This window comes from Hemicordylus capensis, chromosome 2, assembly GCF_027244095.1.
Source record: "Hemicordylus capensis ecotype Gifberg chromosome 2, rHemCap1.1.pri, whole genome shotgun sequence".
Taxonomy (NCBI): Eukaryota; Metazoa; Chordata; class Lepidosauria; order Squamata; family Cordylidae; genus Hemicordylus; species Hemicordylus capensis.
The window spans coordinates 85,060,589-85,076,851 of record NC_069658.1 but is presented as its reverse complement, the minus strand read 5'-3'; the positions used below and the strand labels follow the sequence as shown (position 1 = coordinate 85,076,851).

The 16,263-nt window shown below is 42.7% G+C and overlaps 1 protein-coding gene and 1 long non-coding RNA gene across 8 annotated transcripts in view; one reads left to right on the top strand and one right to left on the bottom strand.

The window, feature by feature from the left end:
- MARCHF3 (membrane associated ring-CH-type finger 3) overlaps nucleotides 1–16,263 on the top strand; it is a 219,965-nt gene that overhangs the window by 137,190 nt on the left and 66,512 nt on the right. For all 7 annotated transcript variants that reach the window (XM_053292239.1, XM_053292234.1, XM_053292237.1 and 4 more), the window contains one exon: nucleotides 14,074–14,317. In XM_053292239.1, the coding sequence (XP_053148214.1) occupies nucleotides 14,130–14,317 (188 nt within the window). In that variant the 5' untranslated portion in view covers nucleotides 14,074–14,129. The remainder of the gene's footprint in view (nucleotides 1–14,073; nucleotides 14,318–16,263) is intronic.
- Nucleotides 578–14,119, bottom strand: LOC128343338 (uncharacterized). Its single transcript, XR_008315484.1, has 3 exons — nucleotides 14,040–14,119; nucleotides 6,724–6,942; nucleotides 578–3,853 (listed from the first exon to the last, which is right to left on the bottom strand). It is a non-coding gene; the product is annotated as an uncharacterized LOC128343338 (long non-coding RNA).

Here is a 16,263-nt window from a genome sequence, read left to right as displayed (position 1 = left end):
AGCAGTAGCTCTATACAAGCTGCATGATTGGAAGTTACAAGCAACCAGCTTCACACATGGTTATAGGTGTTGCAAGGCGAAGCTTTTAAACAACCAGATGTATCCCAATCATCTGAATCTACCCTTACTTACATTCACAAGAGGGTCCAGTCTTGAGGGTGTGTGTGTGTATGTGTGTACATGCACACATGCAACTAAAATGTAAAGATTAGTGATGGTTTGCATTTTATAGGTACACATAAGAGTTCAAGTTATTCCTTTAAAAAAAAACTTTCCTACTTGGAACATCTGCTGGCTGCTGACAGTGCTGCAAACCCAGCATGATGAAATGTTTTGGGGAATTGTGCTGCTGTTAAGTATTTTTTCTTGCACTCTCCCCAGACCAATTCTTGGCATTCACTATACTGGTGCATCACACTCTAGGCTGAGGCTTGTTAATGATACTGTACCTGGGGAATTGGCAAACACCCCTGACTAACTTTTGGGCTTGTGTGTGGAGTTTAGAGGGAGCAGCTCATTTCAGAATAAATTTGTGCAAAGCCTCGGTCTTGGAAATGACTAGCAGAGAGGTGACAGGTCAAATGCAATCAGGTTTATTTAGGGTTTAGGGGTACAAAAGAAAAATCTTGATTAGCAAGCAACACAATATTAACTAACAAAGCTAACCAGGCTAACAGTATTAATAGTACTAAATTAAAGCTCACGAAGAGGCATTTTGGCTTGAGATCAGAATTAAATCCACTCAAGGCTGACCAGATAAATGGTTTTAGAGAACAGCTTTAGACTTCAAAGAGGAGCAGGAAGAGAGGGGAGCAAGAGACTTAGGAGCATGGATTAGTATACCTCACATCCTTTCTTGGTAGTGTATTTGGACACTTGTTACTTGATCAATGTTGAGGGACCTCTGTCCTCCAGGACAGGTCAGAAGGAAGGAGGGGTGACCTGAGTGTCACTCAGTGGTCAGGGAGCCAAGAATAGTCCAAAGGAGGTCTGATCTCAGGGGACCAGTTTCTCGTTGCAGCCAAGCATGCTGCACAGATTGGGCCTGGGAGCGGGACCAGTCTGGAGGCCAAAAGCAGGACAAGTTCAAGAGTCAAGGCACAGCAAGGTGGTATAACTGGTGCCAAGACACACGAACACGCAACAGGTGAATCCAGAGAAGAGACACACTGCTTGGTGATCTCAGAAGCAGAAATAGGCCACGTCTTGCTCAGTAGGCAACCTTGATAGGTTCTGGAATGTGTTAACAAGCGTGCTTCCCAAGCCTCAAGCCAACCATTAACACTTCTTATTAGAGAGATGAGCCTGTTCTAATGTGGTGGGGAGAATTTGGCTATCCCTATTAGAAGAATAGTGCTTAATTAACTTGTGTCTACTTCAGCTTCCTCACTTGAACTCAAATCAGAGAAGAGAGCAGAGGAATAGTCCTCTTACAGCAGGGCTGTCCTTAGGGCATGGCAAGCAGGGCAACCGCCCCAGGCCCCGCTCTTTTAACCCCCATTAGAATTAACTGGAAGGGGGCACCGCACTGGCTGATTTTTCCCAGGCCCCACACTCCTCCATGACTCTCTAAGGATGGCCCTGTCTTACAGTCATGACTTGACCTGGAGCTAGTTTTCCCCATGCTTTCTGCCAAGTGACATAGACTCATAAGGTAACTTCATGCAAGCAAATGGTAAGCCCACGATCCCATGAGTTCAAAGAGACACAATGGAAACTACAAGCCTGTAGCTCCAGATCAGGTGTAGGGGTGCTGCTGGAAGCTCCCAAGCAGGCTGTCTTGGTAACAGGCTACGGGTACAGCTACATAGTAGGCAAGAGCGTAAGAAGGCTGGCGGCAGCCCGTGTGTGGCCCCTGGCTACTCTCCCTCATCTGACATCAGATGCAGGGGTGGCTAGCCACGCCCTCACATCTGACGTCAGATGTGGTGGGATGTGGTCTCCCTTCCAAACGGGGCCATGCAACTGTGTTGGGCAGTGTGGCCCGGAGCAGCTCTCCCTGCCTTAAAGGTCTCCCTGGCCGCACTGCCAATGTAGCGTGGGCCGATCTCTCTCCTAAATGGGGCCATGCGGCCCCGTTTGGGAGGGAGATTGATTGGCCCTGCTGTGTTGGCAGCGAGACCAGGAGCGGCTCTTCCTGGATTTAAGGCAGGGAGAGTCACTCCAGCCACACTGCCCAAACCGTGCGGCCCCATTTGGGACCAAAATAATGCTTCCACGTCTGATGTCAGATCCAGGGGGCGTGTCTGGGGCTGCACTTGCGGCCCCTGATTGGTGGTGGCCCGGGTTCTTTGAACCCGTTTGCCCAGTTGTGTGTCTGCCCCTGATAGTAGGTTTGTGTGCTGAACTCTGTTCCTGAAGGTAAAATTTGGTAGAGGTGTGTGGATGTGTCTTGTTTGATTTTTAACTCCAAAGAATTCTTGATTTGCTTCATACACAAGTCTTTCAAAAAAGATTTCTGTGTTCTATATAAATGCAACAGGTGTTACACAACTTTTTTTGTGTACACCAAAAGTGCCTGTGAAGTTTTCTCAGAGATTTAGAGGTGCAGACTGTCAGTACAACTAAAGACTATCACATGCAATTCATGTTGGATTTTACATTTGCATCAGGTGTTCCCTCTGTTCTTCAAAATGTCCCCACTTCAGTCCAATAGTGATGTACAGAAAAGTGAAGTTGTGCAAGGTCATATCTCAACTTCAAAACAGCCAAAAAGAGGCTTTAAGCCCCTAGATTCGTTTTAAACTGAATAATGATTAACTATGGATAATGATTAATACCATAATTAATGAAATGTATTTGGATGTTAGCAAATATACTACACCCTGATGTTCTGAAGGCATTTTGAAGGCATAATTATTATTTATTATTTATTTATTAAATTCTTAGACCACCCATCCAAAGGCTCTGGTCAATGCACAACAAATTTAAAAAGACATAAAACTAACACCATCTAAAACATACTACTTGAAACAATATAAAAACAATTAAAACAATTTAAAACCAATTAAAATACCCACAAACAACTGAAAAACCTTGGAAGGCCAGGCCAAACAAATACGTTTTCAGGTTGTGTACACAATCAGATGTGTATGTTGAAGATACACATTTAAAAAGGAGAATTTGCCTCCCAACACAATACTTCTAGTTTCAACTTTTCCCCTTGCTTTTTAAATAACTGACTGCAAGACAGAGAGGAGAGCCTTGCCTTGTTAACAAGCTAGTTGTATTTTTCTCTTGGTTCTGGAATCTCAAATCTGCAGGATAAAAGTTTTTGAGTTGCAGTTCTTGAATTGTAATAGGAAGCTCTTGGGAATAACATGGAATAGGAAACGAGTGTGGATTTGAGTGCTCAAAACTATATGAATACTACAGATGCATTATGTGCTCTTTTTAATAAAGGTGCTGAAAAAGCACAAATGGGCAATTCACACAAGAGCTCTACTTCAATATTTGTATAACTTCTGCCTCCCACTGCTTACAGTATAAGAACTTTTTGTCTCATGTGAATCGAACACCACTCAGGGTTTTCTGCAGCGGTTCCGTGGAGAATTTCTCCTTGATTGTCAACTGCATTCATCAATATGGTAGTTCTTGATGCATTGGAGCAATGAGCTCAATATATGCACAGTAGTCAAAAGTGCAAATAGGGTTTCAATTGTCTGGCTTTCTGTTGTAAATGCAAATGAGCCCTTGCTGAAATTCATCTCTTGTTCAGGCTGGCAAGGCTGCAATTTGACATCTCCATATGTTTAACTATAACTTAATAAGAATCTCCATGCCTTGCTTGCAGCATTTCTGGAGTCCTGCAATTTTCCTTGATTTCAGAGTTGCAAACTGCTGTAGAATCTTTCTGTGGAAAATGGTCATTTTGTTAATAGGACCACTTGTTGAATTTTGTTGCAAAGCCGTTCACAGATATATTGCCCTGATGGCATGGCCTGGGCATTGGAAATGTATAAATTGAGACATTGCCTTCAATTTCCAAGCCTGGATGAGAATTATCTTTGAGTGCCCAAGAGTGACCTTCTGAATTTGCTAACATTTTAGCAGAGAGTGAGCAACTGTCAGCCTGCTTATTATATGCATTATGTATTTTGAACACACACATACCTCACATTAGGGGTGTGCATGGACCGGTTCATGGTCAAACATGTTCATCTCTAACTGGACAGTTTGAGCCATTTGATTGTTAACCACTCTGAACCAGTTCAAGCTAATTTATTGGTTCAACCAGCTCAGCTAGTCGGTCTGACAAACCAGTTCATGGAGTGGCAGTTCAGTCCAAATTCAGACCAAACCACCACACATGGTCTATGCACTTCCCTACCCCACACACATGAACTGCATTGATGAAATATAGTATGGGAAAATGAAATACTTTATTGGACTTATATTTTATTTATTTATTTATTTAATTTCTATACCACCCTTCCAAAAAAGGCTCAGGGTGGTTTACACAGAGAAATAATAAATAAATAAATAAGATAGATCCCTGTCTCTAAAGGGCTCACAATCTAAAAGAAGCATAAGATAGACACCAGCAACAGTCACTGGAGGTATGTGGTATATGTGGTGTATGTATTTAGATTTCTTCTCCCAAAGGTTCAAAGTGAGTTATAACACCTGAGAAAGCTAGGACATAAGAGTAAAAGCCACCATAAATTCCAAAGAGACCTAGCAACTTAAAATTGCAGTTCATACTACATCCCCACCTTACCCACCCACCCCTTTCAGCTGCTTATCCTCAGCAACAGAAAGCCTCAAAAGGAGAATCTTTAGAAGATGCTCAAGCTCTGACTTTGGCAAATTTCCAAGGGAAGCAAATTACATAATTGAAGGTCAGCAACAGAGAGCCCCTGTCTGTATCTCATTGTCCAGATGTGAATCAGAGGGCACTGTTGGTTGATTATAATTGGTCATTTGAGAGGTGATTTCTTTCAGTATGAAACATTTAAGCACTTTAGGAATTTGTAGGTGAAGTTATTGCTTTGATAATCTATACCCTTTGACAATTGGTGCTCCTAATATTCCCATCTGGAGGGGTGGCAATTTGCATTATTGAGCCTCCAAACAGTCTTCAAGGGTACTCCCTTATAGCAGGGCTGCACAACTTCAGTCCTCAAGCTGTGGGGTGTTGTCTTTTTCTTTTTTTTTCTTTTTTGAGGGGGGGACTATAACTTGCATCATCCCCATGTCAGGGATTATAGGAGTTGCAGTCCAACATCTTCAGCCGAACTCACATCTGCCTTATGCAATATAAGTAAAACATGAGTGTTGTAATACCTTTAGATCTATGGGTCCATACAGTCTTCCCCTTTTTTCTTTGTTGGCCCACAGAATTAGAGTATGCTCCGCTACTGATTAGGGATGTGCACAAACAGTTTGCAGTAAACAGTTTGTGGTTTCCACCACAACGGGCCGGTTTGATTGCAAACTGGACTGACCTTCAGGAAGGCTGGACCGGTCTGTGATCAAACCCAACTGAGCCCGGTCTGTGGTGGACTGGTGTGCCATGGTTCAAGGGGCTATGCTTGTAAAGGGGGATTCGATGAGGATTCCCCTTTAAAAGCAAAGGGGAATCTTTGAAAAGGCTTCTAAAGAGCAGCTGGGAGGTGGCAAGAGGGCATCTTTAAAAGTAGATGTCAGAGGCCGCTCCTCCAAGGCCGCTCCTCCCACTACCAAGGCCTCCCACTCCAAGGCCCCCACTCCCACTCCCACTCCAAGGCCCCCCTGGCCCAGGCCCAGTGCGTGCATGGCACAGGTCTAGAACTGACCTGGCCTCCACGCATGTGTGGAAGCCAGGTCAGTTCCGGACCCACATCACTGCCACATGGACTGCTGGGGGAAGTCCATGGGTCTGGGCCAGGGGGGCCTTGGACGAGTTGTAGTATCATAATTGTGGCCGCCAGCGGGCCCATAAGCCCCTTACATCTACTTTTAAAGGTGCCCTCTTGCTACTGCCCTTTAGAAGCCTTTTCAAGGATTTCCCTTTGCTTGTAAAGGGGAATCCGCACTGGATTCCCTTTTACAAGCATAGCCCCTTGAACCATCAAAATGGTTCGAGCTGCTTCAGTTGAATGGACCAGGACATTCAGACATTTTGACCGAACCAGTTCATGGGCCTGTGGTTCGGTCTGAATTCAGACCGAACTGCGAAAAACGGTTCATGCACACCCCTAGTACTGATGATATTAGTCTCATAGTAATGCTTGAACAGATTTTATTTGCTTGACTTACAGAGGCTCACAAGGAGAAATGCAGGGAACCTCTTACAAGTACTTCTTTTCTGTCTCTTGCTCTTTCAGGATTGACACAGCAATTATGTGATAGATGAACCAACAAACTTTGATAGCTCTGACCAAGTGAGATAGGAAATGGTTGAACATAACTTTATGCTAGCCTTGCTGAAATGCCATCTTGGTTTTCTCAGCAAATTGGTCAAAGCTATCTACATTGGCAACTGAAAGAACAAGATGCTATCTTGAGACATCTGGCAGACTACTGTTTCTAACCAACTGCCTGACCTGCCAAAAATTATTTCATTAATCTCTGATGCAAGCCTGCTGTCTGCAGCATCACTTTACTATTTACCTGCTTAACAGGAGAGTTAATTCATTAACTACAAGATGTGTAGAGCCACTGCAGTATGTATTGGGAGCATTATCATCATTCGGCATCTGCACATGAGTAATCAGTAGGGAGCAGTCTGGCTACGTGTACCTTTTGCGCCTGTCATTTCAATCAGCAATAGAGATGCAAAAGGGAAATATTTGTGTGCCTCTGTGTTGATCCCTTGAGAAGTGAAAGGCTTGCGCTGTGTAATAATGATAGTATCCTTTCCAGTGATTAACATAATTTCTTCCATCATATCCTTCTGTGGAAGAAGTTGCCTTTTCTTTACCTGCTTTCCCCAGACTTTTATTGCTGCATTTCAAGAAACTGAAATATAGGAAGACATATTAAGATGCAGTGATAATATGGCATAGGCAAGCTGCATACTGAGAGCATCTTCCATTTTATATCTTTTTGAGGAGAAGGAACCTGCTAGCAATATTTAAAGTCCAGGTAGCCCAGGAAGGTCAAGCCTACCCACAACTTTTGTATCCACCACATTTGTCAGTACTGTCCCCTCCCACTGGGAAATGAAAAGATATTAGTGTCAATTAAAAAACCCAAAATATTTCTCTTACCTCTTTTTCCTTTGCTTTCTATTTTTTTTGTATGTTCTTCCAAACAGCATCAACCAGCACCCCACCCCACCAAGTTCTCTCTCACAATCATTTTTTGTGCTCTCCAACCTGAACTATTCTACTTCCCCATCCCAATTAAATTTTGTTTCATCTGGTGCTCTTTACAGTTGTAGGCTCTGGGGAGCTAGAGCATTAAACAGTTTTTCTAGAGTGGAGAATGGGTTGCAAAACAGGAAGAAGGCTGAGCAGGGAGAGCCCAGAATCAGCAGGTACACCCCTGCCAAAATATGTTTTTCATAAGAATGCATTTCTCTTTCATATTTGCAAACTATCCCTCTTTCTGTGCTATGAGCTGCAAAATCAGGTCCAGCTATACCATGTTTCCTACAGCTAGAAGACTGCCAACCCCTCCCCAAGAAACTGACCTACCACTGTTATGCACCATCCACAGCTCTAGGGCCTACTCAAGAAATCCCCGTGACTTTAACTGCTGCCTGCAAGAGCACTCTCTCTCGCGGTCTTCCCCCATCCCTTGGGGTCAGCAACTTGTTGTTGTCCAAGATAATTTATATCATTGAGTGAAGAACTTCAGTGCTCTTCACTGTAGGGCACATTTAGATGTGCTTTGAGAGAGGGGACCCTTGAATAGTTAAGGAACTCCTTTGGGCAGCAGCGATATAGGAAAATGCTGAAAGGCATCATCTCATACTGCATGGGAGAAGACAATGTTAAACTCCTCCTGTATTCTACTGAGAAAACCACATGGCTCTGTGGTCACTTGGAATCGACACTGACTTGACGGCACAACTTTCCTTAGCGTTCCTTTGCTTTTCTCTCAAATGAACCTTGTTTTTAAGACTGGGAAAGCCATAGATAAACTTGTAAACCGCCCAGAGATGTACGTTTTGGGTGGTATAAAATATGGTAAATAAATAGATTTCAGAGGCCTTTTTTCAGAGGTCTCTACTATTGGAGATAAGATGGGTGGCAACTGAAAGGCTTTCCAAACCCTCCTCAGATTTAGGGGGCACCTACTATTATTGTTAAATGACATGTCAACAGCAGAATTATAAACTTCTTTACTCGCTCAGAAGAAAGTCCCCATGAGTTCAAAGAGAATTATGCTACAATGGCACTTTCGAGGTTAACAAGCAATGATTTTCAACAGGAAAACAGCATAGAGATAAAGGGTAAATAGTATACATCCTTACTCCCTGCTGTGGTTCCAGTCCAAATTGTGGCCCTACACAATTCATGCTATTCATGTATAAACCTAAGCCTGTAACTACATGGACACATTAAACTTTATATGCTGTTTGGCCCTCAACACCCCGCCCCCTGCCCGACATAATTCTGAGGATTGAGCTTGGACTTGAACCAGGAAAACCTGTTCAGAATCCAAAAAGCCATTTTAGGCTAGCTCACTTGCTTTGTGCTTACAAGGTAGAATTTATAATAAACTGTTTATGAAACTCCCATTAACTTAAAAAAGTAGATTGCTATGCATCATAGGTATTATCCTCTGTTCAAGAAAATCTAGTATGATAGAACAATTCTAAGCATGTTTACTCTGAAGGAAACCCTACTGAATTAATGGGATTTGTTCCCTGGTGTGTTTAGGATTGCAGCCTAACACTCTTTTCGGTTCAAGGTTCTTTGGATCCTGTGCTGGGATTTGACTTGTATTCAGATTTCATGTTAGTCACATGCTCAGCAGCCTTGGCCAAATGGCTATTGCTTTGTTTCATATCTGTGCAACACAGTTCATTAGCAGTAAATTTGGGATATTGACCCACATACTGCTTAGCAAGCTGCTGACCCAAGGTTCAGTCAAACCACTCTACACCCCACTCACACTGTTTTGGGAGGCAGGGCTGCTCTGTGGTCACAAAGGAGTGTGTCATCACCAGGGGCGTAACTACAATTAGGCAGGGGGAGGCCGTTGTCTCGGGGGCCCCCACCTTGGGGGGGCCCCTCAGAGGCTCTCCCCCACCCGATCTTCCTTTTGAAGTCATTTAAAAAAAATTCTCCTCCTTGTTCTGGTGCTATTTCCTTGTTGTTTGTCTCCGCGAGTCCACCCTTGGGGGGGGGGCCCTCAGAGGCTCTCCCCACCCAGGAAGAAGAGGTAAGCGGTGATGGCGGGGGGGGCATTTAAGAATCTTGTCTCAGGGCCCACTCCAACCTAGTTACGCCCCTGGTCATCACACATCCTTCCCACTTGGAGTAGCACTGCAAATGCAATGATGCACAGTTTAGTTGGTATGAAGCAGCCCCACCTTTGCAAACAGCTTGAGCGAGTGTAGAGTAGGTAGCAGTGAAGTCACCTCTCCCTTGAATCGGCAGCTCATGCAGTATGGGAGCCATAGTCATTTTTCTTGCATGGCTACTGAGAGATTCTAAACTATCCTGAATAATAGAAACTAGCTGGCCTGGGCGCAGAGCATCTACACCTCCCTCATTCTTCGCCCCCCCTCCTTTGTTCTTGGCCCCTCGTTCTCAACTCTCCCCCTCCTCTTCCCTCCTCCAATGTTTTTTCTCTCTGGCCAGCCGCCTGACCAGGCACTTTTTCCGGCCGGCCATCACTTTCTCTCCCCCCATTGCCGCTTTGGCTTTCTCCCCCCCCCCACCGCAGCTTTCGCTCTCCCTCCGCAACGCTTTCACTTTCTCTCCCCCACCGCCGCTGCCTTTTCTCCCTGCCTACCTGCCTACCCACCCATTCCCTGGCCTGTCCATTGGCCTTATGTCCCCCACCACCATCGCTTTCCTCTCCCACTCCCTTCACTTACGAACTCTCGCAAGAGCTGCCACGCATGGGATTAGCAATGGGTATGTCTAAGAGAATTATATAGATAGATATAGATGCTGTATTACTAAACAGTAATGGTTTCTTATTCCATTTTTTAAAAAAGTTGCCATGTGAATTTTTGTACATAGTGTGCTGAACTGTCCATATCCCAGTAACTAGGTTTTGTTTTTGTTTTTAAATAAAATTTAGTAACACAGTTGCCACTACAGTAAATAGTGGGATGAGGTTTAATATTTTACACTTAGCTGACTTATCTGGTGGTTAAAAACTGTCCTTGAACTCTTCAGTGGACTGATGGATGCCTTTGTAAAGGCTTGGATGGTCACTTTATGCAGAATGATAATCTTGCTGCTGTACATAATGAGGTCAGCGAAGCAGTGAGCAAGGAAATGTATAATTCTGTAGCATGGGTCTGTAAGCACAGCACTGTCTAAGCTATCTAAGTTTAATGAGGCAGCTACTGTGCTGCTGCATACTCTCGTTGAACAGTCTCAGCATGTATTTCAAAACTAAAATGTGGCTCATAATCCATGTCCCTACGCGCTTTCCTTTGAGAGACTGGGGCTCCTATTCTCATAAGTCTGCATTCTTCTGCACCTCTTTGTGTGCTAATGGTATTGGAATTAGTAATTTGCACCATTTTCATTGTAAATGAGGTTCAGAATGCTGTTCCATTTTGTTCCTTGTTCTCTAAACATTGGAACTACTGTAAAGTGGTGCATAGGCAGCATGCATATTCACTAGGGAATGTATTCTCTGTGAAGTACTTGGAACAATCCCCACAATGACAAATGCATTCTTATTGATTGATTGATTGATTGATTGTTAAATTTATATACCGCCTTTCATTAAAACAATCCCAAGGCGGTTTACAACAAAAATTAAAAACAAGACTATAAAAAATGACACAATTAAAATACTAAGCTAAAATATAAAACAAATCTGATTAAAAAGATTTAAAATACAAGCATAAAAACTGTACAAAATATAAAGAAGCAGCTGTAGGGACAATTGCATAAAAACCTGGGTAAAAAGCCAAGATTTAACACACTCTCTAAAAACTGTGATGAGACCGAGGAGCGAACAGCCACCAGCAGAGCATGCCAGAGTCTAGGGGCAGCAACAGAGAAGGCCCTGTCCCACGTACACGACAACCGAGCCTCCTTCATTGTCGGCACCCGGAGCAGAGCCCCCGCAGATGATCTCATCAAGCTGGCAGCAACCCTTGGGAGCAGGCAGTCTCTCGGGTATCCCGGGCCCAAACCATTAAGGGCTTTAAAGGTTTGCATCATTACTGCTCTTGGTTATCTTCCTAAGGGTCCAAACTCCAGTACAATGGTTCCACATTATATCATTGGTGCAGCATCTCTGATGCCTACCTGCATTGCCCAAATAAGTTTCTTGTCTTAAACAGATGTTCGGTAAGTTGGAAAGCACAGCTATGTGCTTATGCTTATTGATGATCAAACTACAAAATGAACTGCTAATTAAATTTGAGGCTTCACTCTTTAAATACTTTTAGGCAAACAAAATAATTAGGCAAACAAAAATAATAGTGTTCAATATCTGGATTATATTGGCTGTGTTCTGCTGATGGATAATATGTTCAAAGTATGTGGTAGGTCAGGGAACTCTACCTATACCAGCTCAGCTAATGAAGTGAAATGAAGCTGGAAACTCAGAGCATGCTCACGCTATGCAATCACATCATGTTGCACTTTTTTTTAAAACCATACTTTGCTAGGGGAGAGAGAGGAGGATGGATGGATGGATGGATAGATAGATTTATTATGGATGTAGACCAGCAGAAGAAGAGGAGATACAGGGCTCTCTTATTTTCTGCAGCAGCTGCCCATATGGGTGCCTCCAGACAATTTACTCAAGAATTGGCATTTTTCATTTTCTTCTAATGGAGAAACATAGCTCAACGTACATTCTGTGTTTTTGCCATGCTGCTTCTGTTTCTTTTGGAAGCTGGTTTAATTCAAGTTTTTTGAAAAGGTTGTGAACAGCAATCTTAGCCCCCTCTTCCAGCTTTCTTTGAAAAGGTGTACTTTTTATGTGTGCAGTGATCTTTGGGAAAGCCGAGTCCTATCCCCATGCTCCAGTTCTCTACAAGGGCACACTGTCACCATGACATTCCTCACAGCATCATTTTAGCAATGCGGGTGTTTAAAATTAATTTTTAAAGTGCTGTTAAAATGTTTTCTTTTTGGGTATTTCCTTAAAGTTAAATTGTGCATTTTAAAAAAGTGTTTTTAAAAAGCAGCTGGCAAGAAGTGAAGGGTCAGGTGAGGAGGAACCAACCTTAGGAATTAATGAAAACATTCACTTCAACAGTGTCAGGAGAAGTGGAGAGGAGGAAAGGATGTCAGGAACACATTAATTAATTACTGGATGCTTCCGTCTTCCTGTTGGGCAGACTTGGATGTGTCGGTTCCTCATGCCCCATGAAGTTGGAGATTTGTGGAGTGTGTTCTGACATGGGACTCACTTAAGTTTCCAAACTGTGTACAAAAGCAGCCCCATTTAAAGTGCATTGCAATAGTCAAGCCTGGAGGTTACCAGCTGATGCACCACTGTTTTGAGGTCATCCTCTTCAAGGAATGGACACAGCTGTTGAATCAGCGGAAACTGATAGAAAGCACTCCTGGCCATAGCCTCCACCTGAGATACCAGAGTGAGGCCTGGGTCCAGGAGTACTCCCAAGCTGAGTACTTGCTCCTTTCAGGAGAGTGCAACCCCATCCAGTGCAGGAATGTCTAACTCATCCCTCAGATCTGAGCCCCTATGAGCACCTCTGTCTTGCTTGGATTCAGCTTCAGTTTGTTATCCCTCATCCAGCCCATTACTGCCCGTAGGCAGGCATTTAGAGAGTGCATAAAATGAGTATTCACAAGATAAACCTTTAACATGTTTTAAAGAATGTTTTGCAAAGGGTAGTAAAAGCAATTATCATCTTGTACTGAGATCTAGACCTAAGATCTAGAGGTGTTGTAACATTCCTACTTGTACTTTGTTAGAGACAGAAAAGGGCATTTATCTCCTGGAAAATTAGCTCACATTTTCTAGTACCATATACTTCAGCTGAATGTGGCTCCAAAACTATGTATAAAGCTGTTGCTGACTCTTGCTTACTACAGGGGGTATTTCATATACAATTACTACTGCCCTGTGGATGCATAAAATAATTTCTTTGAAATGACAGCAGGGAAATGAATACAGTATGCAAAAACATAAACTGTGACTTCTTTTTTTAACCTCATCTTGCTGCATATATTATTACTGCATGCAGGTTATCATTAAGAGGGCCTGTGCAAAAAAACCTGCTCTGTCATTAAATGCTGTTTTTGGTGTTGTACTCTGCGTTTGATGATGTAATGCACTTAGCAATAATGGATTATTTTCTCAGAGGGATTTCAAGTTTATTGTCTGCTTTCCCTTGAAAGGCACAACTTGGTTGGTTTGTGGCGAGAGGCTGACGTGAAGTTGAAATGAATGCAAACTGGATGTTCTTTGCACTATGTAACTAGTGAGATGTGGGTGGGGGGAGGAGACAAAAGGCTTAAGTCTTTCTCCATTGATTACCAAGACATTACAATCTAGGGAGAAAAATAAAGCAAGAAAAAATGCTTTTAAAGATACACACTTTATATAGATGCAATTTCCCAGCTCTACATAATTTTAAAAGCTGCTTTAAATTTTCTGCCAACAGCAGGAGGGATTTTTTTTAAAAAATGTGGTGGTGGTGGTCTCTCATTTCAAAGGGAATCAATAAGACAGTGTTGCACATTGAGGTGCTTGCATTGTTATTAACGATCCCTGCTTCCCCCCTTTGTGTTAAAAATTGTTAGAAGAAATTGTGCTAATCAAGGCCTGCTGAATTTTAATGACTAAAATGTTGGGGTGTGTGTGTATTTTTATATATATATATATATATATATATATATATATATATATATATATATATATATATATATATATATATTTTCTCTCTCCCCCCGCCCCCAAATCCTGGCATTCACTCTTAGCAGCCCTACCTTTAATAAATTGTTTTCTAATCTTTTTTCCTAGATGGAAATCCTGTATGAATGTGGAAGCCATTAGCAGAGTAATTGCTGTCTGTTACCATGACAACCAGCCGCTGCAGTCACCTGCCCGAAGTCTTACCAGACTGCACCAGCTCGGCTGCTCCCATGGTAAAGACCGTGGAGGACTGTAGCAGCCTTGTGAATGGACAGCCGCAGTATGTCATGCAAGTTTCGGCCAAGGACGGGCAGCTGCTGTCAACGGTAGTACGGACTCTTGCCACGCAGAGGTACAGTAGTACCAAGCCAAACAAATGGGCTAATTGCTCATTCAGCTGTATGGGGAAGAAAGTACAACGAAGGGAAGGGAAGGGAGGTAATGGGAGTATTTGAGCGTCTGTAGTAAAATTTGGTGTTTCTTTTTGAAAGCAGACGAAGCTGTTATGTTTCCATGGCAGTTAGATCAGAAGCGAATATACTGCATGTGTAGTTTTCTGTATACTCATTGAGCAATGAGCAGGGCTCGCTCACTTAAATATCCACTTGTGAGTTTATAATTAAATTCCCATGTTCATTATAACTTGATAATTATCACTTATCATTTGATTTGTTCAGCATTCTAGCTTTGTGCAAGAAAGGGGTGGCAGAACTTTTGGGAAATGCAGGTGGCAAAATGCACAAGATGTAATCAATCCTTCTGCTTTGCAAAAGAAAACTTCAAGAGTGACATTCTGCTGATTTGCACATGCTGCTCGTTGCTTCCCAGTGAGCGCTCTCATTCCAGTGAGGTTTTGGGGTGTGTGTGTGTGTTGTGTGTGTTCTCAAATATCTGCCGTCATACTCTGTGTAGAGAATATCGCGGATTCTTCTTCACCCATTCGTAGACTGGCACTTATATTTCTAGAGCACAATTTGTACAGCCAGACAGCTCCCAACTGTTCAACAGCATGCCCACTGCATGGACAGAGAGTCTGCTTTTCTCATGCATTTTCATGTTCAGGGAATGAGTTACTGTTTTGTTGTGGTGGTTGCTGAGATTTTTCACCACTGAGTGACAGCAGCTTTTCATAGTGCAGCTTGCCAGTGTTGTTTTTTAAAGTTTATTAAATAATTTCTAATGGTTCAAGCAACCTTATAAACAAGCACAATTATTTGGAGAAGGCTAAAACAGTAGCAATCATCCAATGGATGTTTACAAAAAATAGTGTTGGGAAAGTTGTCCGATCAGTGTGCAAATTAAAATTACAATACAATAATAATAGTAGAAACCAACATTTTTGAGAGTAACTTTTCTTGACAGAAAGATATGTCTTTCTGACATATTTATGATGTCTTTCTGATATGTCTTTCTGACATACATAGGAATCCTTTCTGCAAGGATTCCTACAAGGAGTTGGTACTTTTCTACAAAGTTATGATTCTCCAGTCAGGAGCTGCATTTGAACCACATTTTAAAAATTCATATTTTGTTCTAATTGGATAATAGAAGGGTCTTTAATGCTAGTTACATTGTCCTATTGCTTTTTCATCTTGCTTTTTCTTCAAGACAGAAAAAGCTCATATTGCTTTTTCTTCAAGACAGTCAGAACAGTGTACATGGGATTCATTTGATCTTTGCAACAACTTTCCAAAGATATTTTCCTCCTGGAAGGACAATGGTAGAGGGGGAATTTGAACTTCTGAACTCCACACTCTAACCATGACACTGTCTCCAAATGGAAATATTTAAGATAGGCAAAGCACACCATCAAATTGCTAAGGTATTGTTATTTGGTTTAAGTCTGAGTTATGAATGATCCTGACTTGCACCAGTCACTGAACAGTATCTACCCTACAGTTGTACTGGGGTGCGGTGGCGGGGGGAGAGTAGATCTACAGGCTGAGATAGAATTGTGGAAATATTTCTTTTATCTCCCCACCCTTTCCTATGCAATATCAATAGTTGAATCAGACCAGGTTCCAGGAGGTTTCCCAGATAGGAGGCTTTACTGCAGGAGGAAACGGTATAAGCTAGGATGAGTTAGGATGAAAGTATATAAAGCGATCATAAGTGTGTATAAGCATAAATAAGTATAAACTAGCTGGGACATGTGCAGAGGATCTGCGCCTCTAGTTCATCATCGCCGCGCCCATCACAGTTTTCCTCCCCGCCCACCTGCCCACTGCCGCTGTTCCCCACCCTCCTCCCGCCACTGTTGTCTTTTTCTTTCTACCCACCTGCCTTCTTCCTCCTGCC